Genomic DNA, 27,023 nt, shown 5'->3' with positions numbered 1-27,023 from the left:
CCTAAGCAGGATCAGCATTAGAACGCCAACCTGTGTGAGTCCAAATCCAGGGTTGTCTCCACTTCCCCCTCGTACTGCTCTGCAGAGAGGAGGCAAGAGTAAGCCCACGAATGGCAGTGACAGCCACACCATCGTGGTGGTAATTGGCAGTGATGATAATTGCAGCTGACATCTGTCGTGTGCTTGCTCCGTGCTGTGACCTGTCATCCGTGCCTTCCATGCTCTTCCACATATAACCCGCACTCCCGTGAAGTCGTCAGTACTTTTATTCCCATTTTACAGGTGAAAAACACTGGAGGTTCAGAGAAAATTTTGTCCAAAGGCACACAGCTAATACATGAGGCAGTAGAGCCCCTGGCTTTGCAGATCCACGCCTCAGGGATTGAAAAACCGGGTACACTGTTGTTCATCCAGACACTGGAATATTACTCAGTACTAGAAAGAAATGAGCTACCAAGCCATGAAAGGACGTAGATGGGGTATACTTAAATGCGTATTACTGAGAGAAAGAAGCCAAGCTGAAAAGTCTACATACTATATAATTCCAACTATATGACATTCTGGAAAAGGCATAACTGTAGAGACAATAAAAAGAACAGTGGTTGCCTGGGGTGGTAGGAGGTGGGGGAGGGATGAATAGGCAGAACAAGAGGAATTTCAGGGCAGTGAAACTACTCTGTATGATACTATAATGGTGAATGCGTGTCATTTTCCATTTGTTAAAAACCATAGACTGTACAACACCAAGAGTGAACCTTGTTGTAAACTATGGACTTTGGGTGATAATGACGTGTCCCACCTGGGGAGGAGGAAGGAGGGGGTGAGGGAGGTGATAACCACATTCTTTGGTCTTCATTGCCTGGGACAGCGTGTGCTCAGGGAGGCTGGCCTTGCCACTGCCAGGGCATTGCAAAACTCAAGCTCAGTTGAATCGATGTCCTTTGGAAAAGTACGTTTTGCTCAGGAGCCAAGTAAAACTGAAAATTTTGCAGCCAGCACACTGAAGTCGAGAGCCCTGACTCACACTGAGTGGGAGGGAGGAGGGCCAAGCTCAAGGCAGGCCTCGGCGCTCAGGTGCACCCAGGCTCCCTCTGGTGCCAGGCCCCTCAGCCAGCTCAAGGCCCTCAGTTGGGACAGTGTGCGTGCTGTGGGTAGTATCCTCAGATGGCTTTGTCAGGACCCAGACCCCCTTGCTGTCTAGAAAAGGTTCTGTCCCTACAGAGCTGTGGATAAAATGAATCACTGTTAAAGTCAGATTTTCTTATTGGCTTGCATTATTGGTTCAGAGATGACTTCTCTCTAAGATAAGTCTTTGGATGATTTAGGGGCACCTGGGTGTCATGGGAAGAGCCCCAGGTGCGACTCACAGGTAGTTCTCACTTATGACATTAGGCAATTCAGTGTTGCTTCCTGAGCCTCAGTTTTTCTGCCTTTAAAATGGGTCTGGACTAAATCAGCCTTGCTGACTACCCAGGAAGAGCGTCACTGGTGCCCCCAGTCCCATGTCCTCGGCAGACGTTGCTAATCCATCCCAGCACGCACACACTGAGTCCAGTCCCAGCCTTAGCAGCTGGGCAGCCACTAGAATTGATCCCTGAGACAAACCTTCTTGACCACACAGGAACTCCATGATCTCAAAGTTCCCTTCTAGTTTTACAGTGCTTAGGTCTTCTTGCCCTCTCCTGTTTTTTCAGTCCTACCATCTATTCTGATGCAAAAATACTTCAAGATTTAAGGCCAAGTTCACAAACTGATAGTCTTCAGGCCAAATATGAGCCACAGAAGTGTTTTCTTTGATTTGCATATTGTTTTACTTAAAAAACAAAAACAAACAAACAAAAAACCCAAAACAAACCAAAAAAACTGGTTGCCATCATTTTTAAATTGGTAATTTCACATAAGCCCCAGATTTCTGGTTTTCCCTGATCTGGCCGCACCAGGGCTCCTTGTTCCAGCCTTGGGCCAAGCTGGGGGGCTTTCTACCCTCTTTAGATGAGCTGTGGACCCTCCGATTGCTGCAGGCCCCACCGACCCACTTCTCTCATCTCAGTACCTGCCTAGCCTCAGCGGGTATTTTCTACTGGGGAGCGTGTACTTCCTTCAGAGACACACAATGCCTGGTTGCCTCTCATTTGGTGATGTGAGCAGCTAGGGGATCAGTGTCTGGGCCCATTGATGCATTTGGGATGCTTGCTGTTTCCTGGAACCATTTTCAAAGGGAGGGGTGTTTTCTATCTGTGAATAATCACCCCCTGGTGAAGTAGTTTTAAGTCTTTATCTTCCCATGTGGGCTCTCCTGAAAGCGAGGGCTCCGGTAAGCCATGTGCTGGTGAGGAAAGCACAGGTTGAGGCAGATGGAGGAAATGGGGAGGTAAGGAGGAGGCCGCCTTCCCTCCCGCTCTCAGTCACTCACTCCCTGCCTCACACAGGTCTCATCCGTGATGTCTCATTGCTGGAGCTCCCTGAGGGGACTCACCTGCACATCTCAGGTGAGCTCTTGGCCCGGAAGGACCACCAGTCTTCTGTGACTCAGCGGATCTCTGGTTGCTTAAAAATGATGCTCCCCACTTAAGTGCCGGGTAATGGGGATCCCACAGTGTATAAGACCAGTTCCTGCCCTTGAAGAGTTCACAACTTTGAGGGGAAGACACCAGTAGTAGTTTTCTTTTTTTAATGACTATAATGCTATGATATAAAGGACAGATAGAAGGAAAACAAATGATAAAGTAACACAGGTTTGGTTTGGTTTGGTTTTTATATTCACTAGTTTGTTGTATTTTTCAGACTCCACATTTAAGTGATAACATACAGTATTTGTCTTTCTCTGTCTGACTTATATCACTTAGCGTAACACCTTTCAAGTCCGTCCATGTTGTTGCAAATGGCAGAATTTCATTCTTTATGGCTGAGTAGTATTCCATTGTGTATATGTATGTGTGAATATATATATATATATATATATATATATACCACATCTTCTTTATCCATTCATCTATCTATTGGTAGATACCAATAGTATTAGTGAGACAGAGTGGGCTGTGCTGTTCATTCATGATTGTACATAGATAATGTGCAACACATATATAATGACAGTACACCATGTGTCAAATGATGACAGAGGGAAGCTCAGGGGCCATGGCAGCCCGGAATAGGGTGCCTCAGCCAGCCTCATGCTGACTGGAGGTAGCGTCGCAGAGGAAGGGGTGTGTGAGCTAAGTTTTAAAGAACTACCTGGGACCTCTGACCTCACCTCCCAGTGCAGCTGTATCAGCCTCCTTGCTGTTGGAGGAACCTGCCAAATATGCTCCTTGCCTCAGGGCCTTTGCACTTACCATCCCTTCAACCTGGAACTCTCTTCCCTGGACATCCAGGTGGCTGCTGTCTCACTTAAATGAGATATGTGTTTTGCATGTCACCTGGTCAGATGAACCTTCTCTGACACCCCTCACACCCCATCTAAAGCAGCACCCACATTACATTCTATCTCCTTAGCCTGGTTTATTTTTCTGCATAGCACTGACATATATTAGTTCATTTATTGTTTGTCCCCCCCACTGTGGTGTAAGCTAGGTGAAGGCAGAGAGCTTTGTGTCTGACCACTGCTGTATGCCTAGCACCTAGAACAGTGTGTGGTCCATAGTGACCACTCAGTAATGACAGAATGAATGAGCTGGCAGAGAAGGAGAGACAGGGGTGCTGCAGACAGAGGGCACAGTGCATGCCAAGGCACAGAGCTGGCACAGAACAGGCCTTTCTGGAGCAAAATGTTGGGGTCATGGGGTGAAGAGGCAGATAATAGAGAGACAGGGGCTGGGGAGCCCACGACAGGTCTCCTAAGACCCTAGCTGTCTTTATTTTCCCGTTTATAACCTGTTTATTATAGAACAAGTGAAAAGTACCAAGATGTGCCCAAAGGAAAACGGTCACCAACTGAACTCTCCCCCAGGCCAACAAGGAGAACCCTTTGATTCCTTTCCTTGTGCCTTTTTGCATGGGACTGTCTGAACATCTCACCTTTTAACTTGTGAACCACCTTGTTTCCTAAGGCACACAGCTGCTCCCTAGGACGGCACAGTAATTTCATGTCCAGACAGATGAGGACGCAGACCTCAGCTTTGCCACTTGCTGACTGAGTGACCTTGGGCTTCCGGAGCCATGAAACTTGGCCAGAGTTGTCGCTCTACATGGGACGCCCTTCCACCCCTTTCCCCCAGCCTCATTTCTGCTTGTCTTCCTGCACTCAGGGTCTCACCCCCTCTACACAGTCTTTTCTGAGCCCCAGTTCCTTTTCCTTTAAAAATAGGGGTGAACCTTATTTTGGTATCTCGAATGGATTTGAGAATTTGATGAGATGACGTGAGTCAAGAGGCTGGCTCCTGGGAGGTGCTCAGTAAATTCTGTCCTTCCCCTCCTCGTAACACCAGGGCCACCTCCAGCTTTTTCTCTATTATACTTCCCTTACCTGCACGTCTCTTAAAATCTTAATCCTGTCCTAGGCTTCTAACCCCAGGCCTAGCCAGAACTCAGCCTTCACTTTTTGAAGTAGCTGAGATGTAATCCAAAAGGTGGTCTCATGGCACAGAGTAAAACTGAATCCCGTGGGCAGGTGGAGGTCAAAGGACATTTGGGGTCCATCGAAGGGAGCCCCTTCCACAGGTATCTCGGCACAGCTGTCTTTTCCCCCAGTTCTCTCCTCCTAAACTTAAAACACCGGCACCAATCGTTTCTTCCTTTTAAATCTCTGCTGAAGGCCGTGCCCTGGCGGGGAGCCAGGGGCATGAGAATCTAATCCCCGGAATAGCTCCTGCCGCTGAACATTTAAATGCCGTCTGTATTTTTATCCAATGATGGGTCACTTCTGAAAAACCCCGCTCAGGTCCTGCCCCTCTAAGAATACATTTCCATTTATAGCGTCTGAGCTCGGGATGTTGTTGTGTCCCGGTGTGAGGCCAGCGGCTGCGTCCTGTTTCCAGTGATTTGGAAACACGTTGGGGGCCCTGGTTGTCCCCCCACCCCAACCCTCCCTCCCTGTGGCCTTGACGAGTGGGAAGCCTGACTCCCAGCCAAGCCCTGGCAGCCTGACGGCCTCGGGCTCCAACACCAGGCCTTTCCTGTTTCTGGGGGAGTGTGAGCTCATCGGGCTGTTGCAGGGTGGGGGAGGCCAGTAGGGGTGAGGGGACCCCCGTTCAGCTGTGATCTGCTGGGGCCTCAGTGGCACCACACCACAGTTCCATAGCTCCATGGGACCCTTCCTCCTTCCCTCGCTCAACAAGCACCCCCAGCCTGCTGTCGGTGCCAGGTTGTGCACGGGCAAGGGAGGTCAGCACGGACAGCTAAGGCCCCCAGGGGCTGGTGTGGAGCTTTGGGGAGGCCACAGAGAGTCAGTGCGCAGCCTCTGGGTGAGGCTGACCCGGGTTCCATTCCTGACCCTGCCTCTTGCTGGCTGTGTGAGCTTAGGCAAGTGGCTCAGCCTCTCTGAGTCTCGGTTTCTACATTTGTTGATGGTACCTCATGGGTGAGGGGGAAGGGATTCAGTGGGATAAAGCAGGTCAAGGGTCTTAAGTAGTGCTTGGCCCATAGGGTAGGAGCCCGGGAAATATCAGTCCCCTTGCCTGTCCCTCTGTTGACCTGTAGTAACTCAGGTGGGTGCACGCAGAAAGTCTTAGGAAATAAATTTGAAGTTGGAAATAAACACTTGACTTATACCTTAGCAGTCTTTGCATGCCTTGACATCTCCTGAACTGCACTTTTTTGGCAATGCGAATTCTTGCCCTCCCCACCCCCATGCTGGTTTAGTTCATTCTGCAGCGGAGCCCTGGAATCTGCACATTTAACCAGCTGACTGGTGGATTCTGAGGCAGTGGTTCATGGACCGGACTTCGAGAAACACTGCCTCCTTCCTCCATTCCAAAGTATTTCTGTAGACCTACTGTGTGCCAGGCGCTTCTCTAGGCTCTGGGCATATAGTGGAACTCAAAGGCAGGCAGGCCTCTGCTCTCCTGTAACTTATGTTCTAGTGATGGAGTGGAACAGTGAACAAACACACGTAACACAAGGTAGTGATCGCAAGTGCTGTGAAGAAAAAGGCAGCAGAGTAAGGAGATGGAGAGTGGTGTGTTTTAGCTGGTAGCCAGGACAGGTCTTTGAGGAGGTGACATTTGAATATAGACCTAAAAGAAGTGAAAGAGCAAGACAGGAAGAGATCTGAGGGGAAAACATTCCAGATACAGAGAACGCAAGGGCAAAGGGCCTGAGGTGAGAGCATGCTTGCTTGACGGTTCAAGGAACAGATTGCATAAGAATTTAGAGCTAACGCAACTAACTGTAAATACTAGTACCCCCTCCCTGCTGTGTGTGAGCTTCGTCCTCCCCCATGAGCCTGGGTCCAGGTAACAGGTAAGGGCGTTGTCCAGTCCAGTGAGGCCTCCATCTTTTTACCGATAGACCATCTAAAGCACTTTCTGAGAATTGCCTGGATAGTTATCTTCCTGATCAGCTATTTTACTTTCCTGCTCATCATGGTGGCCAAGAACAGCACATCTCACCACTTCTCAGACATTTGGGAACCCCAGGAGGACACAGGCTGTGACTTGGAAAGAATCAGAGATCCTTATCTCTAACACAAGATGTTGCTGCCCTTGCTGTGTTCCACGTTAACTATCTGCAGATGTGCACATTTGGATCCCATGATCCCTGTGGCTCCTACCTCATTGTTTTGGGAACAGGTTTTGTGTGAGGTGCTGCTGAGTTTTGTTCTGGACCTGTCAAGTGTGAAGGGCAGGCATGACACCTTTGGGAATGAGGATGGTCCTTGGGCATTACTGTGTGAGTGCCATGAGGACAGGGACTAATTCTGTCTTGCTGGCTTTCTCCTGTCTCTCTGGAACTCGGCACAGTAAATTAAGGCATAGATAAGTTGGGGGTGGGAGTTAAAAGAGAAGGGGCCTGAACACAGACCTTTGGGGGTATACCAAGATATCAGGGGCAGGAGGAGGAAAAGGAACAGACACAGAAGATGCTGAAGAGCGAGGATGCCATGGTACTTCAGGCAGCCAAGAGAAGAGAGAGATCCAAGAAGGAAGGGACAGTCAGCAGGATTGGTGCAGAGGCAGTACTGAGGAGAGCCAATGGCATCAGACCCTTAGGGACTCTAGGGTGATCTTAGCTATAGCACGAAGAAAGAGTGGGTGAGGGGGGCCTGGCATCAAGCTGCTGTGGGATAAGGATCAAATGGAAGGTGAAATGTGAGGTTATTCTAGGCCAGTCATTAAGAAGTGTGCTGTGTACTTCCTACTGCATCACACTGAGAGGGGTGCAGAATAACTGGCTGTCTTCCCTGTGAGATACTAAGATCGGTCAGTGGGTTCAGGTGGCAGCAGCCTGATGCACCTGTTATGAAATTTCCCATCCTTGCTGACGCATGCCTAAATCCAGTATTTCATCAGAGAATGCACAATGATGATTTTCCTAATTCTATTAGTCCTTCCACACTATTCTTTGAAATTATTCTGTAAAGTGGGACTTTGTCCTCATCAGCTATTTGGTTACCTAGATATACATTGTGTATACCAAAAAAAAATCAGAATAAATGTTTTCTCTTTATTTACCAGTTTTCAGAATAATGGCTTAGCATCTTCAAAGGTATCCAAAGAGGCTTTTGTTTGATTTTGTTTTATGAAGTATCATTATGAGCTCATAGATTGCTTAATGTATTTGATGTGTTTCATTCGTGGCTATCATGAAAAAGTTTTCTTCCAACAGTTTTATTGAGGTATAATTGACATACAATAAACTTCACATACTTAAAGTGTACAGTTTGAGAAATCTGACACATGTATACACCCATGAAACCACCATCACCAGATCATGAACGTGTTCATCAACCCCCTGAGTCTCCTCAAGTCTCTCCCTTCTTCCCTCCCTGGGCAACCAATGATCTGCTGTCACTCTAGATTAGTTTATACTTTCTAGAATTTTATATAGATGGAATCATACCGTATTGGCTTGCATTCAGCATAATTATTTTGAGAATCATCCATCTTGCTCCTGTCGATACTTCGTTCCTTTTTACTGCTGAGTAATATTCTGTTTTGTGGATATGCCATCTGTCCATTTGCCTGTTGATGGATATTTGGGTTGTTTCCAGTTTGTGACTATTACAAACTAAGCTTCCATGAATATTCATATACATGTCTTTGTATGGGAAAATACTTTCATTTCTCTTGGGTAAATGCCTAGGCATGAAATGGCTGGATCATATGGTAAGCGTATATTTAACATTTTCAGAAACCGCCAAACTCTATTCCATAGTGGTTATACTACTTTACATTCCACCAGCAATGTCTGAGGGTTCCAGTTACTCCATGTCCTCACCAACGCTTGGTGTGACCAGTCTTTATAATTTCAGCCATTCTAATAGTATCTCTGTGGTTTTAATTTGCATTTCCCCAATGACTCTGATATTAGCATCATTTCATGTGGTTATTCACCATCAGTGAATCTTTGGCAAAATGCCTGTTCAGATCTTTTGCCCATTTTTTAATGGGTCGTTTGTTTTCTTATTCCTGAGTTTTGAGTTCTTTGTATTGAATATAAATCCTTTAACAGACATGTGATTCACATATATTTTTTCCTAGTATGTGGCTTGTCTTTTCATTCTTTTAACAGTGCCTTTTGAAGAATGGAAGCTTTTCATCTTGATGAGGCCTTATTTATGTTTTTTTCTTTTATGGATCATGCTTTTGGTGTCTTATCTAAAGTCTTTGCCTAACCTAAGAGCACTAAGATTTTCTCCTATGTTTTCTTCTATAAGGTTTCTAGGAAGTCTTGAAGTCAGATCCAACTTTGTTCTTTTTCAGAGTTGTTTTGGTTCTGCTAAGTCCTGTGCATTTTCACATGAATCTTAGAATCAGCTTGCCAAATCCTACAAAAAACGCCTGCTGGAGTTTTGATTGGAATTGAGTTGAATCTACAGATCAATGCCATCTTAACAGTATTGAGTCTTCTGACCCACTAACACAGTGTATTTCTCTGTTTACTTAGGTCTTCTTTAATTTCCCTCAGCAATGTTTTATTGTATTCAGTATGTGGGTCTTGCGCTTCTTTTGTCAAATTTATCCCTAAATATTTAACATTCTTATGCATCTCCTAAGAATAATAGAAGTAACCATTTGTGTTAGCTTTTGGTTACACCTTCTATTGTTTCTTTTTAAAGATATAAACAAGGATGGAGATTTATTTTTATCACTACCTCCAGCTGCTCCCCACCCCAAACAAACACACACAAAATTGAACAGAACACAGTGTTCCACAGTTTGCTTTTTTCTCTTACTCTATAGAGACCTTCCTCATTCCCCTTTATCATCCTCCACTTTATGGATGGTCTGTAGTTTATTAATTGGTCCCCCTGGATGGACGTTTGGATGGCCTCCAGTTGTTTGCTGTTACAGCTGGTGCAGCGGTGAGTAATAGCCCTGTGCCTACGTCATTTTATATTTTCACCTGGAATTTACTGAATACCGTTAATGGGCCAAGCCCTGCACACGACCCACAGTGGATTCAAGAACAAACCTGACTGTCCCAGCCCAGCAAGAGCGGAAGACCCTGCAGCCGTCTCGGAGCTGTGCCAGGAATGTATACGTCCACAGCGCCCAGGAAGGTGGGGAAGGCTGCCTTGAGAGGGGCCTTCTGGAAGCTCAGCAGTCAAATTTACTCCTCTTTCCCTTTGGCCAGGGCTTTGTGGTCAGAGAAGGTATTCTGAGACAGGAGAGGCCACAGGTGGAGGCGATTGAAGCTGGGAGGTCACCCTGTAGACGAGTGACCTTCACAAGGGCACCGAGATTCAGGGAGAGAGCCACAGGGGATGGGCTGGAGAGAGAGAACTGTGTGCGTGTTAGTACTGTGTACACAGGGCATCATCACCCAGCCCTCCCGCAGATACAGGCCTCTACCCCTCCCGCTCCCAGCCTGTCTCCCTGTCCCAGGCAGGCGTGGGGTACAGTGGACAGAGCAGAGGTCCTGAGGCCAGACTGCAGCAGTTCGAATCCTGGCCCGGAATCTTGGGCAAGTGAGATGGGGAGAATGCTGGTATCCACTGAACAGGGCTGTACAAAGGATGTGAGCTAATGAATGGACAGTCCAAGTCCAAGGCTGGGTGCACCGTGATCCCTCACAATGGGGACAGCAGCAGTGTAGCTGTGATTGCTATTGTTATTATTATTCCCCCCTCTAAGCTCCTCCATCTGGGCTGGAAACAGACAGATGTTTTCCGCATCCTTCTGACGGAGGAGTGGTGTGTGAGCTCACAGTAGTAGTTTGAATGTCAAGGACAGGATTCGGGGGCGGTGAGAGTGATTCTGGGGCTGATTAGAACTGGTGCTTGCCCCGTTCTCTCCCAGCCGCGTTAGGCTCTGGTGCGTCCATTTGTTTACCTCTGTGTGCCCTTCGACACACGTGCATGTGCACACACACACACCAGCGGTTCTCAGTAAGGTGGAAGAGATGAGTAAGTGAACCAACAAGCACATTTTTCACCCAGCTCCCTGGGCTTGACACCGAGGGCTCTGACAGGCTGGTGGGCAGGGGTGAGCAGGCCAAAGAACCAACTAAAGCCTCACTGCCTATTTTTGTCACTTCCAATGACTTGCTCCTAAATGGCGTCTAACTTCATTAGGCCGTGGAAACAGTGACATCACGAGCGCCTGCCTGGTAGCCGCCCACACATGGCGAACCACAGGGTGACCTGAGATTTGTCTTCAGGAGCAGGGGAGAAGTGAGGTCCCAAGCAGCAAAAGTTAAAATAGCAAGAGCTGAGGCATTCTGCTATGAAAAGAAATTACAGAAGAAATCCATTAGTCAGAGATTTCCAGCGGCAGTTTCCTTGCTTGGGAGCAGGAGAAGACTTATGCGTGTTTATCTTGGGTGAGGTTATGCAGCCGTCCCTCGCTCTGTAGGCTAGATGTGGCCTGTACGGTGAATTTCTGTTAAGTAAATCCTATATTCTCATCGACGTCTAGTTCCGATGTTGACGTATATTTTATCCTAAGGAATTTGTTTGATCCTAAGTTATAATGAAGTTAGAGGCACGGATTGAGCACCTTTTTGATTCAAATAGTGACACTTGTACTTCCTGCACCTTTATAAGAAGTCACAAATTCAGGTGGACTTTATTTTTCCCCTGGAGGTTCCTTTGCCCAGTTCTCTCCAAGTGTGCCTTCTCAGGCACAGGGCAGAAAAGGACAGGGAAAGACTGCAGGGGCGATCAAGGCCATGGCCATGACTTCACCCAGACGGAGCAGAGGCAACTGGAGGCGTCTCTGTGGAGAGAACATAGGCTCAGTGGGGAAATGAGCTTCCCGCATGGGAAGGTTTTCTCTGCCTACAGCAGGGTTTCTCAACTTTAGTGCCGTGGACATTTGGGGCTGGTATCCTTTGTTGTAGGGGGCTGTGCCTTGTAGGATTGTAAGATGCATTAGCTTCCCTGGCTTTCTACCTGCTGGATACCACCCACTCCCCGGGGTGACAACCAAAAATATCTCCAGACATCGCCAAATGTCCCCTGGGGGGCCCAGATTGCACCTGGTTGAAAGTCAGTAGCATGTGACATTTCAAGAGCATGAGATAACAAGGATTTCACAAGCTTTTTATTGGCTTGTTTTTGTTTTAAATACTCTGAGTTTAATTATACCTTGAATTGGGTGAGTCACTCCTTCTTGGGGCTTCTGTTTTCTCTTCTGTAAAATGAATGGGTTGGACACAGTGATCTCAGAACACCTTCTAGACCCAACAGCAGAGCGTGGTGAAGGCAGGAGGTCCCCTGGGGTCTCCGCATTTGGGTCCTGTTCCAACAGGTGACAAACCTATGGTCCACCTGGCTCTGGGCACTGCTCCCATTCTTCTGGCATCTAGCTCAGTCTTTCTTAAGTCCAGTTGATTGTTTTCTTGCTTTCATTTAAGCCCATTTTGCATTTTTTGTAAGTGAACATGTCTAAATACAGTACAAGGAACCCCTGAGGACCCATCACTCAGCTTCCCCACCATCCATTTCATCTTAATCTTGTTTATGGGGCCAGCCAGTGGACCTTATCTTTGTATAGATTCATCCATTGACCCATTCGTTCAGATCAGTTCCTCAAGGGCCTGGATCGGGCAGGGCTGGGCAGCAAGGAGGCCCAGGTTCTTCCCGTGAGAAACTCACAGTCTAGGGGGAGGACAGGGAAAGAGCATTTTTGGACAAACATAAAGAATCTATCCTTTAGCTTTCTCTATTTAAGGCCAAGCAATTCCAATTCTTTAATCTTTCTTCCTAAGAAGTATTTTCCACCCACATGGTCCTGGTTTATCCCCACATGGTTGGGAAAAGCAACAAGAACGTAAATTAGGCCTGGATTCAGATCCCTGCTGTGACATTTCATAGGTGTGAGGGCTTAGCCAAGTCAGCAGCCTCTGAGCCTCATCTGTAAAATGGGATAACAATCCCCAACTCACAAGTTGGCTGAGAGAATTAGATGAGAACACGTCGGTCCAGGGCCTAGCATGAGTCCAGCACACGCTAGATGTACACTAAGCATCCTCTCCCCTCTCCCCCTTTCTCCTTACCCTTTCCTCTACATTCTCTTGACAGTGGGTGGCCACATCTAATCGCATCACCACATCACCGCAGTGAGGGACTGACTAATGTGAGCCAGAGACGACGGCTGACTTCCTGATCTGTCACATGCCTGGGTTCTCACCAGCCTCCCGGTGGCCCATTTTCTTAGTGACATTCACTGCTGACTCACTTGGCTTGTGGTCAGCTCTGAACCCAGGGTCCTTTTCAGCTATCCCTTTACCCTACCACCACTCCCCAGCTTGGATTTGCGGCATGGGAACGGAATCATTATCAGAGAACATTCTGTTTAGGTGGCCCTTCTCAAGGAGCCAACAGCATTGCTAGACCGACAGTTTCATGAGGGCAGGGGCCATGTCTACCTTGACCACTTTCATTTTCCCACCATCTAGAGCACTGCTAGTAGGTACTTAGTAAATACCTGTTGAATTAATTAATGTGTTTTGCGCTGGTCCCTGTTTTCCAAGAGAGCCCCATCTTCTCTGGGGCAGCATCTTCAGAAAAGCAAATAAGCAAAACCTTGAGACTTTAGTTTACCAATCAATGAGCTCTAAACTGATTCCCATAAGTACAGGGCAGTGGAAGGACAATGGCCTATGGACCCAGACTTGGGGTTGAATCCCAGCTCTGCTAAATTGACTTGCTGACTTTGAGCAAGTTGCTTATGGCTGAGCCTTAGTCTTCTTCCTGGAAAAATGGGATATCAGTATCTGCCAGAGTTACTGTGAGAATTAAATACAAGTATACGTGGGAACACACCCCACATGGGATGGCAGTGATTTTGGTCTGCGTCATTCACTCTTTCCGGAGCACCTACCTTCTTTGATTGCCATTGCCTCCTGTAGTTTTGTCCAAGTCTCGCCTCCTCTCTTAGACCTTCGTTTGCTCAGCCTTCATCTCCCCTCCCTCTCCTGACAAAGACATACTCTGCCTGACACCCAGCACACCTGGCCAACATTTGTTAAGCCAGCATCTCAAATTCTGATGCCTATAGGGACCAAGCATACACAAAGAAAGCAAGCTGGGTGGGATTTTTACATGAAATCTCCCACTTAAGCTTTAAAAAAAATTTCATTAAATTAAAAAAAAATCTTAACTTTTCATTTTGAAATAATTGCAGACTTGCCAAAAAATTGCAAAAATAATACAAAGACTTCCCATATGCCCTTTACCCAGGCTTCCTTAAATGTTATATAACATTATATAACATCTTATATAACCAAACCGTTTTCAAAACCAGGAAAAGAACATTCTACAGTGCTATTAACTAATCTATAGATCTTATTCAAATCCCATCAGTTGTCCCACTGATGTCCTTTCTCTGATCCAGGACAGCCTGCAGGGTTTAGTGGTCACATTTCTTTAGTCTCCTCCAATCTCTGACAGTTCCTTAGTCTTTACTTGCCTTCATGTCCTTGATACTTTTGACAAATGCTGGCCAGTCATTTTGTAGCATGACACTCAGTTTGGATTTGTTTGATGTTTTCTCATAATTCATCTGAGGTTGTACACTTGAGCAAGTTCCCCACAGGAGTGATGGGGTACCCTCCCCAGTACTTCATATCAGGAGGCACATGATGTGTCTCCTTACTGGTGACACTCCCTTTGGTCACTTGATTACGGTGATGTCTGTCAAGTTTCTCCTCTGTAAAGTTACTCTTTTTCCCTTTATGATTAATAAAGATTTGGGGTGGGGAGGTACTTAGAAGGTATGGAAGTACCCCATTCCTCATCAGACTTGATTTACTTATTTCTTTATTTACATCTATGTAGATTTTTGGCTTCCTATTTTATCTAACGGGTCATAATCTATTACTGTGATTGTTGATTTTAATGCTTACATTGCCCCTTCTTTGGCCAGTGGGAGCCCCTTTAAGCTGGCTTCTTGTCCTTTTGATATGTCCCATCATTCTTTCTTGCTTTCTGACATAAGAAGATACTCCAAGTTCATCTTGCATTTTCCCTACCCATCCCTGGAATCAGCCATTTCTCCAAGGAGCTGATTCCTTTGAGTAAAGAATGATATTTAGAAGCCAGAGTTTGAGGTCCAAATGTGCTCATTGCTATCTGGCTGTCACTGTTCCTGCACCCTCTCTATAGAACGAGCTAGGAAGTAAATGTATATGTGATGTGTCTACACACATGGATATTTCTCTATTTGTGTATGCTGAAAACCATGAATTCACAGCAATACCTTCATTTCCACTCTAACACCATGGGGTTTATTCTACTTCTCTCTCTATGTATACCTCCCTTCCCCAACAGTGAGGCACCCGGCCCCCATTATCCTCACTGTATTTATATATTTGATCAGCCCCCTGTATGCAACCATCTCCCATCTCTCCCTCTCTCACCCTTGTCAGGTTCTGACACTCTGCTCTAGGCCACCCCCCGCTCCTTACCCTGGGCAGCCTTTGACTTCCCATAAAACTCCCAGTTTTGAAATGGTGGCTCATATATTTATTAAACCATGAGGCCCAGTTTCTGGCTGTGGGCCCAGGGTAGTAACCAGGTATTAACTGGACCAGGAAGCTGGCTTGTAAGCCCCTCTTGCCTCTCCAGCATCCACTCCCTCCATTCCCATCCTAGCACCACAGGCAGGTAAACTTAGCCTTCCAGCACGTCAGGCTCCGTCCTATTCTTCGTCTCTGCTTTTGCTATTCTTACTACCTGGACCAGTCTCTGCCTGCACCTACCCTTTCTCCCATCCTCCTCCTCAGACATCAGCTCTTTCTGGAAGCTTCAAGATGACCCCAGGTGCCCTTTCCAGGTTCATCTGGCACCTCCAGCAAACCCCATGGTGGGGCACCACTGCATTCTCCTTTTGATTCCCTCTTTGTCTTTGCTGCTAAACTACAGGTACACAGAGCTGAGGGCTGATTTTATCTCCATGTCTCTAGTACCTAAAAGAGGGCTAGCACATAGTAGGTGCTCATAAATGTCAGCCAAATAAACATTAATCATAGTAACAGCAAATACTGATATAGTACTTTTGGGTGCCAGGCATGGTTCTAAGTGCTTTATATGCACTAAGTCATTTGGTTCTAATCCCTATGCAGTGAGATAGTTACTGTTGTTGCCCCCATTTTGCAGACAGAGGAACTGAGGCACAGAGAGGTTCAGTGACGCTCCCAAGGTCACACAGTGGTGGGGTCACATTTGAGCCCAGGCAGGCTAACTCCCCAGTACATACTCTCTCCTCTAATATGCCTCCCACAGGTAAAGTGGGCAGCATTTTCAGAATAAGGGAGGTGAGTAGGTATGGATAGTTGAGTCACATGAGGCCCCCACCCCTCCTGACCACACTCCCAGCCCCAGTTTTTAGCGCCCTTCGGGGCCTAAGCACAGGAGACTGGTGGCTGAGCAGGTGGGAGAGAAAGTGATACCTTTTAGCTCTGCAGCCTATAGGAATGTTTTCTCCTCTGAGGTCTTGAGGAACCAAGCACCTTTCACGTATAATTAGAGTGAATGCACAGGAGTCAAGTATCAGATCTTATGCAAGATTTCCAAGTCATTGCATTGGGGTTAGCACGGCACTAGCCTTGTTTCCCAATCACCCAAGAGGAGCCATCCGCCAGCCCATCACCCCTGGAGGGCGGAGCCGCCAGCCTCTTCACCAGAGAGCTGGGAACGGGCTGTGGACTTAGAGCTGCTTGCTCATCAAGTGAAGGGGAAGAAACCAAGTGCCTGGGAACGCTCTGTGTCAGCTCCTCTGCTGACGTTTCTTTCCCTTACTCAGGGGCCTAGCGGGGTCTCGTAGTAGTACAGAAAAGGAAACTGAGGCTCAGAGAGGTGACGTCGTTTGCCTGACATCACACAGCAAGGAAGAAGACCAGCCAAGATTTGAACCCAGGGCAGTCTGATTCTAGGGCCTTAACCCTTAAAACAACTGGCCAGAATTACACCCATGTCTGCCTGACTCCAAAGCCCCCAATTCTTCCACCACCACCCCACCACCCCTGTCTGCTCTGGTGGGATCCATATGAAAGAAAGGCGTCTGCTCTGTGTCTGAGCAAAAACCCACGTGAGCTGGAGCCAGGGCTGTCACCAGCCGATGTCAGCCCCAGGCAGGATTTTCTGTTAACCTCCTGCCTTGGAGTTCAGGAGAATCTCCAAGAAGAAGGCTGCAGAAGCTGGGGAAGTGGGGAGTGGAAACAGGAGGAGGCAGAGACAGGAAAGGGAAGAGGGGGCAGAGAGGTGACGCCAGGCAAGAATGCAGCGCCGTCAGAGAACTCAGGAAAGACTGCGCTTGCCCGTTCCCTTCGGCGTCAGACAAAGCCAACGCTCAGGTTCAGTTCATTCCCCCAGTGCTTACTAGGGGCCTGTTGTGCCCCAGGCCCAAGCAAAGGTCTGGGGACGCGGCAGGGGACAACACTTAACAAGGTCCCTGCCCTCATGGAGCTTACATTCTGCTGGGGGCAAGACCAACCAAGAACCAGAATCAGATGAGGGGTCCAGGCCATCTGTCTCAGGGGCTGATAAGTAGTGAGGCAGTGCGACAAGGGAGGTGTGGGAGCCAGGATCCCATGGGGGGCAGGGGACGTCCTTCAGGCCTCTTGGGAGAGCTGGTTTGGGAAAGAATGGCGGCTGCTGGGCACACCAGCCAGCACCATTCCCCCCGCTGCCTGACACCTGCCCTTTGCGCCCACCTCACCCCGTCCCCTTTGCTCTCCGCAGGTTTGACATCTACAGGAAGGTGCCCAAGGACCTCACACAGCCGACGTACACCGGGGCCATTAGTGAGTAGCCCCCTCCTCCCTGTTGCTCCCGACCCTCTCCCCACCCCCCGTACCTGTGCCTGCCCGCCCTCTGCAGAAATGCTGGGCCAGGGAGGGAAGACAGAGACAGGAGGAGGGAAGAAATGATGGGCGTCTTGCTGGGCCCCGCCTCTAGTCCCTCAGCTCTTCTCTGTCCTCACTGTAACCCTGGAAGGTATAGCATCACCTGTTTCTGAAAGGAGACACCAGAAATCAGTCATCAAGAGTAGCTGCCCCAGGGACTTCCCTGGTGGCGCAGTGGTTGAAAATCTGCCTGCCAATGCAGGGGACACGGGTTCGAGCCCTGGTCTGGGAAGATCCCACATGCCGCGGAGCAACTGGGCCCGTGAGCCACAACTACTGAGCCTGCACGTCTGGAGTCTGTGCTCCGCGACAAGAGAGGCCGCAATAGTGAGAGGCCCGCGCACCGCGATGAAGAGTGGCCCCGCTTGCCGCAACTAGAGAAAGCCCTCGCACAGAAACGAAGACCCAACACAGCCAAAAATAAATAAATAAATTAATTAATTTAAAAAAAAAGAGTAGCTGCCCCAGGGACTTCCCTGGTGGCGCAGTGGTTAAGAATCCGCCTGCCAGTGGAGGGGACACGGGTTTGATCCCTGGTCTGGGAAGATCCCACATGCCGCGGAGCAACTAAGCCCCTGTGCCGCAACTACTGAAGCCCACATGCCTAGAGACCGTGCTCCACAACAAGAGAAGCCACCGCAATGAGAAGCCCGCGCACCGCAACGAAGAGTAGCCCCCGCTCGCCGCAACTAGAGAAAGCCCACGTCAGCAACGAAGCCAAAAATAAATAAGTTAAAAAAAGAAAGAGTAGCTGTCCTTGGGAGGGGAAACGGGGGCTCACGGGTTGGAGGGAGACTGACTTTTCTCTTCACACCTTTTAGACTATTTGAGTTTTTGACATAAGGATGTTTCTACCCATTTAAAAAAATAATCCTCTCACTCAGATTTTGGTTTCTGAATGCCAGTCTTCTACTAAAAGGACCCAGGGCTCCTGGGAGAAATGACTGATTGCAGGGCTGGGGCAGGAAGTGTACAAAATAAGCCTGGGACACCTTGTGCCAGAAAGCAAAAAAGTGCCCAGAGGAAAAGAAAGGGGGGTGGGGGGTGTGTCAGCACACAGGAGCCAGCCTGAAAGAGGGCAAAGACCAACACAGGGCAATCTGAGTAACACAATAAATAATGGCATTATTGGCTTGTTACCCAAAGAATTAAGAAAAAGGTCCAGGAGTCCATACTGATCTAAATAAATGGGAGAGAAGGGATGAACCTTCCTTACAGAGGAATTCCAAATAATATTTATGAATATATGCCCCTCTGAGAGGTACAGCTCAACTCTCCTCTCCTGGAGTGTGGGCTAGTGACTCACTATTAAAGAGGAGAGAATGGAAAGGAAGTAGTAACTATGGTGGAGACATCCAGAGCCTGCCCCGTCACTGAGTGACAAAGGTTAGCATCAACCAGTGAGGAAGAGGTCACGTAGATGTCACATGCCTGCTGCCTGCCATGGGATTTGATGGGAAGGGCACCTCACCTCCGTGAGATCTTCCCCCAAAACCACAACCCAGTGTAATCATGGAAAAGCAGCAGACAGCCCCAGCCTGGGGGACCCTCTACAGGACACCTGGCCAAGACTCTTTGAAAGTAGCAAGGTCTTGAAAACCAAGAAAAGACTGAGGAACTGTCACAGATTCGAGACTAAAGACACGATGACTAAATGCAAAATGGGATACCAGGTCTGGTCCCGGAACAGAAAACAGGCAGTAGCGGAGAAATTAGTGATCTAATAAGTCTGTAGCATAGTTAACAGTATTGGACAATGTTAATTTCTTCATTTTGACAAACATACCAGGGTTATGTAAGATGTTAACATAAGGGGAAGCTGGGCGAAGGGCGGATGGGAACTCTCTGTACTATCTTTGCGTCTATTATTATTCCACAGTAAAGTTTATTTAAAAAAATATAAAAACAAACCAAAAGCACTTTGCAAGCAGGAAGGCTCTACCCACATTTTCCAGATGAGAAAATGGACTCAGAGAGGTGAAGTGACTTGTCTGAAGTTTCACAGCTTGCAAGAGGTGGGCCTCTCCAGTGCTTGGTGTGGGAGAGGGACCCTCCCCATGGACTGTCCCCTGAGCAGGGCCCTGGGGCCGGGCAGTCATATTGGAGTCCACCGCTGCTTCCCAGGGCAGGCCATTATCAGGTCAGGGGATGACCTTGGGGATCCCCGCACCCCGGCTGGCTCTGCCTCTAGCTTAGGTCGTCCAAGCTGCAGATGCCTTCTTGAGTCTGGATGTCCACATCCCTGGAGATGTGGACAGTTTAAATTGCTAATCCAGGGAGAGAATTTTTGTAAAAAACATTTTATTGCTACAAAGGGAAACAGGCAGCAGGATTCATGTCCTGCTAGCTTCAGGTCTGGCAGAGCTGGGTTCATTCTCCCATTTAGCAGCTGGGTGACCCTGAGCAAGTCACTTCACCTTTCTGAGACTCAGTTTTCTGATCTGGGGGTTAAGTGTGATCACGCCTGTCAAGTATGGGGTACGTGGCAAACTCTCAGTGCTTGGACCGTGCACCTCTTCTTATCACTCTCCTCTTGGAGCCCACAGCCCGTGAGGGTCTGTGACCGCAGAAGCTGTGACGCTTTGTGCCTTGATCCCCACGGAAAAGGTACTCGGGGCACATAAGAGGAAAAGGGCTCGTTCATCTACCCGTTCAATTAGTTTATGAACCTGGTCACAAAAATTCCAACAAGGCTTCCTATCCCCTTCCTACCACCAACAGCTCAGGCCACTTCTTTGCAGGCTCTGCAGTCCTGTCGCTTATCGAGTATGTTTAACAATCAGGTCTGTATCCCTCTAGAATTTTTAAAAAACATATTCAGTCTTTGAAATACCTGTGTCGTCATTTTAAGCACAGACAGGAGCGTACTGGGCACACCGTCCTTCCCTGCCCTTTTTTAACTGACACATCCTGCACACCTTTCATTCCAGCACGTGAACGGCCACCATGTGCTTCTTTCCATTATCTGGCCGACCCACGGTTTATGTAACCAGCCTCCTGAGGATGGGCGTTCTGATTCCAGCTTATTGCTATTATAGACATCCTTGTCCATATGTTTTTGTATCCTTGTATGGTTATTTCTGTAAGGTAACTTTCCTAGAAGAGGAATTACCGGGTCAAAGGGCATGTGCATTGTGAAATGCAGAAGGTACTGCCAAGTGGCCCTCTGGGGACGTGGTTTGATTTGTAGTCTCAAGCACAGTGTGTGAGAGGGCAAGTTCCCTTGCACAAGAGGAAAGGCGTGAGCACGGGAAGCCAGCCCTTAGCTACCATTTAGTGAACAAATATTTATCAGCCAGGTCTGGGGCCAGGCCGTGTGCCACGTCCTGGGACCAAATTGATGAATGGGCTTCGGTCTTTGTCCTTGAAGAGTGCATGGCTGAGCAGGCAGGCAGATGCAGAAACACGCCATTTCATGACGTCATGGTAAGTGCTATTAATAAGTGAAGGAACCAGCAAGGGCACTGGAGACTCACGGGTCGAGGCTTGAATTTTGCCTTCTCCACTGAAGTGCTCGTGTGGCCTTACACAGATTCCTTGACTTGCTGGTGTCTGGGTCTTGGGTCCGGTGCCCCCTTGGCTGGCTGTACCGGATCTCCCACTAGCAAGCATCCTCCTGGCGTCACATTCCTACTGTCCAGTGCCTGAGTCAGTTTCAGAAGAAGTCTGGAGTCACAGAGCCTGAGCATCTTGCCCAAACATGGATTGAAAAACTCTTCAGTATCAGAAGGCCTTTCTGGTGGAAATCCTTCCTACCTGCCTTCATGTTTTTTTATTCATTCATTCACTCACTCAACAAATATTTATTTCATACCTCCTCTGAGCCAGGCACTATGCTAGACCCTGAGGCCCCAGGGGTGCTGAGACATTGTCTCTGTCTTTCCAGTCTGGGGACCAGGTAGGGGAAGCAGACACACAGCATGGGCTGCTGGATACTCGGATTCAGCTGAGCAGACTCTGCACTTATCCAGCTGCTGGGTCCAAGCCTGGGACAACGCAGGCAGGTTTCAGAAGGAGACCTTCCCATCCCTATCCCCCCACCTCTAATCTGCATAGAGTCAGAAGTTTGGGGCCTGATTGCAGGCTTGGAGCAAGGAAGGCAGCTAGAAAACCTGGATTGGCCTAAGTCAGCCTTGACCTTCAAAAACACCTCCCGAGTTTGGGCCTGTTCATCATTACAGCAACCTGTGGGTTGCTGGGGCTTGAAGGTGGGGTGGGAAGGGTGATAATGGCTCTGAAACGTGGGTCAGAAAAGGTGTGAGATTTCAAGTGAGAAGGGTGCTTTGCCCACCTGGCGGGATTCTTTATCAGGAGGCATCACAGCTGCAGTTTGCAGGTGAGAAGGGGAAGGATGTGAGCCTGGGAAATTTGGATTGCCAGCTGGTCTTCTGCAGTGGATTTGTTCAGCAGCTGGAGAAGACATTTGAAATTAATTTCTATGCCATGAAAACAAACAAGCCACATGGCCACTCTGTATAAACTGATGTGGGACCTGCTTAGACATAGATTGCTGAGTGAGCAAAGCACGGTTGAAAGCATGTGTACAGGGACTTCCCTAGTGGCACGGTGGTTAAGAATCCGCCTGCCAATGCAGGGGACACGGGTTCGATCCCTGGTCCAGGAAGATCCCACATGCCATGGAGCAACTGAGCCCGTGCGCCACAACTACTGAGCCTGCACTCTAGAGCCCGCGAGCCACAACTGTGGAGCCCTCGAGCCACAACTACGGAGCCCGTGAGCCACAACTACCGAAGCCCGCATGCCCTAGAGCCCGCGCACTGCAAATACTGAGCCCACGTGCCGCAACTACTGAAGCCCGTGCGCCTAGAGCCCGTGCTCCACAACAAGAGAAGCCACTGGAGTGAGAAGCCCATGCGCAGCCACGAAGACCCAACGTAGCCAAAAAAAATAAATAAAATTAAATTTAAAAAAAAGAGAGAAAGCATGTGTACATTATGTTATTTGATTAGATGAAAAACTCGTATACCCATGGCAGGACACAGGCTGTAAGGGTGGTACCTCTGAGCAGGGGGCTGTGGGTCGGGAGTGAGAAAGAGACTCACACAGTTTGCCTTTTTATACAGCTTGATGATTTTTCTTATCACTTGCATGTATTACTTCTTCCAAAAAAAAGTAAAACCCTTAAACTCTGCCCTGTACAGCTTTTTCAAAGTTTGGAAGAACTGGGGAGTCATTCTAGTATGCCCCATGTCTGGGTGTGGTTTTGGAGGCTTGGTGGGGACTCTGGGGATGTCCCTGTCCCGCCCTTCACTTGGAGTCTGAGATCTCGGGGTTCCTTTTCTTAGGGCATTGGCTCTAGACCGCTCAGGTTCCTGCCCTCCCCCCCACCACCTGCCACCCAGTGTATCCCTGGGCCACTCTCTTCCTCTTTCTGAGCCTCCATTTCTACACCCTCACACGGACTCATACCCTCTTTCACACGGGAGTGTGACGTGACAGGTATCTGTTAACTCTCCCAAAGCAGGGCATGTGGTAGGTGCCCCACAAACACTTGTTCTCTGCCTTCTTGCCTCAGAATGTTTTTTTTTTTAAATAAATTTATTTATTTTATTTATTTATTTTATTTATTTTTGGCTGAGTTGGGTCTTTGTTGCTGCACACAGGCTTTCTCTAGTTGCAGTGAGCGGGGGCTACTCTTCGTTGTGGTGCGCGGGCTTCTCACTGCAATGGCTTCTCTTGTCGCGGAGCACGGGCTCTAGGCGTGCGGGCTTCAGTAGTTGTGGCGTGCGGGCTTAGTTGCTCCACGGCATGTGGGATCTTCCCAGACCAGGGCTCGAACCCGTGTCCCCTGCGTTGGCAGGCGGATTCTTAACCACTCTGCCACCAGGGGAGCCCAGAACGTATCTTTGACTGTATATTTTGCCATAGATAGATGAGGATAATAATAATGATGGTGATGATGACAAATAACCTGGTTTCAGCGTCAGTCAGGATGGCTCAGCCAACCAGGTACAGACTCTCAAGGATGTGGCCGAATCAGCAGGTGGTACTGGGAACTTTTCTTTGCGGGAAACTGAGGCTCAACCCACTTGCCAAATCACCTTCCCCAAATCACCACACCCTCCAAGGTCTCCCTGATGAAAATCCTAATAATGAGCTAATGCTTGGGCCATTATTACCTGCCAGGCACTATTTCAAGTCCAGTTTCTGTGTTGTGGAAATTCTCAAGCAGCCCCATAAGGCAAGTGCTACTACTGGTGCCATTTTACAGATGCGGAAACTGAGGCAGAGAGAGGTTAAGTTAATTTACCCAGGGACACACAGCACGTGAGTAGTGGGACCACACTGTGTGAGCCATTGCCCACGACATGCCTCTATGATAAACCCAGATGAGGCACACTCAGCCCTTATTCTGTATTCTGGGGGCTGGCTCCCTGCCTTACACGAAACCTATTATTACCTCCTGTGTGCCCAACCCCAGGCCAGGCACTGGAGCTGTGGAGTTTTTGCCTTCCAGGGTATCTATCAGTCTAGTGAAAGGGAGAGCCACAGATAACATTTAGAAGGTGTTCAGTTAGAGGCTGGGAACACAGAGGAAAGAGTGACCAGCTCAACCTCTGAGGGTTGGGGGAGCTTCTCACCAGAAGGGACATTTGAGTTGGGCCTCAACCTGCAAGGATGAGTAGGAGTTCACCAGGCAGAGAGGATGACCAAGGAGGAGGAGGGAAGATGGGGAAGGACATTCCAGACAGGAACCATAGCATATTTAGGAAACAGCACATGGCTCGAGGTCGCTGGGTGGTTAGATGTAGGGGGAGTATCTGGAGATGAGTTGAGGGCCAGCCCCTGGGGCACTCGTTATGTCCTGCCCCAAGGAGCGAGTCCAGGGTCACAAAATCCAACCTCATCAAGGGCCAGGCAGGCGAGATAAATCCAAGTGATGTGGGCCGACCCTGGAGCTCCATTCTGCTCTCTCTGCCTTTCAGACTTGTAGGACCCCAACTCTTCACTCCCACAGAGAGTTGTCCCTTCTTTTGAAGCACAGCACTGAGTATCCTCATGTTCTCGCCTCTGCTGGGGACACGGGCACAATGTTGATGGGACCACAGCGGGTGGTGATGGAGGGCAACCGACACTCTGCTTCAGCCTTGGAATCTGGGTGGCAGGAGGGGATGGTGGGGCCTGTAACAAACTGGTGAGCTCAGAGCCCCTGTGGGAACAAGGGCTTGAGTGTTCTGGAGCAGCCAGAAATCTGGACTTTTATGTGAAATCTCTGGATTGTTCAATGTCAACTCCAAATTTTAAAATATCCATCAGTCGAGCCAAACAACACATCTGTGGGCCACCGATTTGCAGCCCTTATTTTCTGACTGACTTCTGCATGAGAATGCTGTTATGGAGGGAAGGCGGGCTGGCCCCTTGGAGGATCTGCCTATTTGGGGGCATGGGGGGGTGGGGAGGTCCACACGGGAGGGTCAGATCAGTTCCAAAGGTGGTCTACCTTTCTGACAGTGGGGCTGCTTCATATTGAGGCCAAGACTAAGAAGGGGCTTTGGGGAGGGTCTGTGGGCCTCTGTCCCCCTCCCTGTAAGCAACTTTTCTCTGAGGGCAGGGTCGGGGGGCTGGCTTCCCTCCATCAGTGCCCACCACCCTTAACTGGGTGTCTGTGTTGTTTCTTCCAGTCTCTATCTGCTGCTGCCTCTTCATCCTCTTCCTCTTCCTCTCGGAGCTCACCGGATTCATAACGACAGAAATGTAAGTTACATCGCCCACTGGTGAGGCATTCCAGAGCTTCTGGGGACCCCAGGTGAGAAGAGAGAGGGGCTTCTCGGAGAGAAACCTCCGAACCTTCTACCTCCTGTTTCCAAGCCTGTGGCATCAGTGACTCCTCTGTTTCTTAAAAGGGTTTTAAAGCCAGAGCGAAAACCAACATTGCTTTGTTAAAGCTGAAGAGAAAACTTTGGTTCCCTTCTGGGGTCAGGGAGGCACCTCCCGGGTCCGCAGATGAACAGAAATCATTTGCTCATGTTTGCCGTCCCTGTGTTTGGCCAGTGGGCTTTTTTTCCTCTGAGTCATCACAGGGTCGTTTGATGTTAAAGCTGGAAGAAGTCAGAGAAAAATGGGGGCAGCTTTCTACCCGAGGCGGTGGAGGGGGCGGGGTTCTGACATTGGAGCCTGGCCCCCTCAACCAAGCCCCCTTCCCTGTTCTAGGCCCACACTGGGTGAGGAGTCAGCATGGGCTTCCTGGCAGCGGGTTGACGCACTGTGAATCCATCCCCAGTTCCTAGAATCATCTGTAGTTCAGATAACCTAGTAAATGCTCTGGGGCCTGTGTAACACCGAATGCCATTGGAATTATTCAGTCACAGCCTCATCAGATGCCCCTCTGAGATGAATTAGACCCAGAAGCTTCCTGCCTTCACCTCTGGCTTCCAAGCCTCTGCATTTCCATGTTTATAACCCAGAAAGTCATCACGGGGCTGGGCTCTGGCCACCCACTCCCCTGTCCAACACTGGAATTTTCTTTCTCACTCATGGAATTTCTTGGTTTCCTGTCAGCCACAAGACAATAGGAAACTGAAAACATAGCTGCTCAGCCCAAGATGGTCCTTGTTGCTCTGTAACCATTACCGCCTTAATCCTCAAACAGCCCTGGGAGGTAGTTGTCCCCTCTTTATAGATGAGGAAACTGAGGCTCAGAGAGGTGAGGGGACTTGTCCACTGTCTTGCCCACCGTACCCTCCCCCCCACCCCAACTCGTTTCTGAATATAGCTTCCCGCCCTCCTCTGATGTGGGAGAGTTTGTCTTCCGTCTCTCTCTGATCCTGTTTTTAACTCTGATGGCACCAAAGCCCCAGGAGCCTCATGGAGTGTTGGAAAGAGCACTGGACAAGGCCTTGGGAGAACCAGGGCCAGGTCCTTGCTCAGTTACCACCTGCTCTGTGACAGGTGGCAAGTTGCCAAACCTCTCTGGGTCCCAGTATTTCTGGCCAAACAAGGGAGGGTACATCAGAGGCAAGGCTTCCTTCCAGGTCTGGGGAAGCTTGTCTGCTTCCCAAGACATAACTCCTTGACCAGGCAGGGGTCAGACAAGGAGCTTTGTTCCCCCTGGACTCTGTCCCAGTCAAGTGTGCACCTTTGGGCCACTGGATATTTCACGGGTCATCCTATCATGATTTGGAGGTGGAAGCAGGGAGAGCAGCCAGAAATTGAGACCTGCTGGCATTATGAAGGACCTACTGTGTGCCAGGCACCTGCTGGTCTCTCCAGGTCACACCCCATTCCCGGGGAGGGGGTTTCTGTGCAGGCCTCTCATGTTCGGAGCCAGGTGAGAAGTGGTACCCAGGTGACAGCAACAAGGAGGGAGCCCTGACCGTATCCCAGGTGCCAGGTGCAAGGCTTTACCTATTCCAGGCAGGGACACTAGCAAGTGCAAAGGCCCTGAGGCAGGAATTACCTGGTGTATGTGAAGACAGAGAGCTGGTGTGGCTAGAGCAAAGTGAGCAAGCAGCGAGAGTAGAATACGGAGCAGGTGGACCCGAGTCAGGCCAGGCTCTGTACACTGCCATGGATTAATGGCGATCATCCTTGGTCCTGAGCCCTCAGAAGTCAGG

At 48.9% G+C, this 27,023-nt stretch overlaps 1 protein-coding gene across 1 annotated transcript in view; it reads left to right on the top strand.

Annotated features, from left to right (window-relative positions):
- ERGIC1 (endoplasmic reticulum-golgi intermediate compartment 1) overlaps positions 1 to 27,023 on the top strand; it is a 105,466-nt gene that overhangs the window by 36,877 nt on the left and 41,566 nt on the right. Inside the window, exons 2-3 of the mRNA XM_082456642.1 lie at positions 17,285 to 17,346; positions 25,092 to 25,164. Coding sequence (XP_082312768.1) covers positions 17,285 to 17,346; positions 25,092 to 25,164 — 135 coding nt within the window. The remainder of the gene's footprint in view (positions 1 to 17,284; positions 17,347 to 25,091; positions 25,165 to 27,023) is intronic.

Source organism: Balaenoptera physalus (assembly GCF_965194825.1).
Source record: "Balaenoptera physalus genome assembly, chromosome: 3".
NCBI lineage: Eukaryota > Metazoa > Chordata > Mammalia > Artiodactyla > Balaenopteridae > Balaenoptera > Balaenoptera physalus.
Note: the sequence above shows the minus strand (reverse complement) of the source record. Positions and strands in the feature narration are given on the sequence as shown.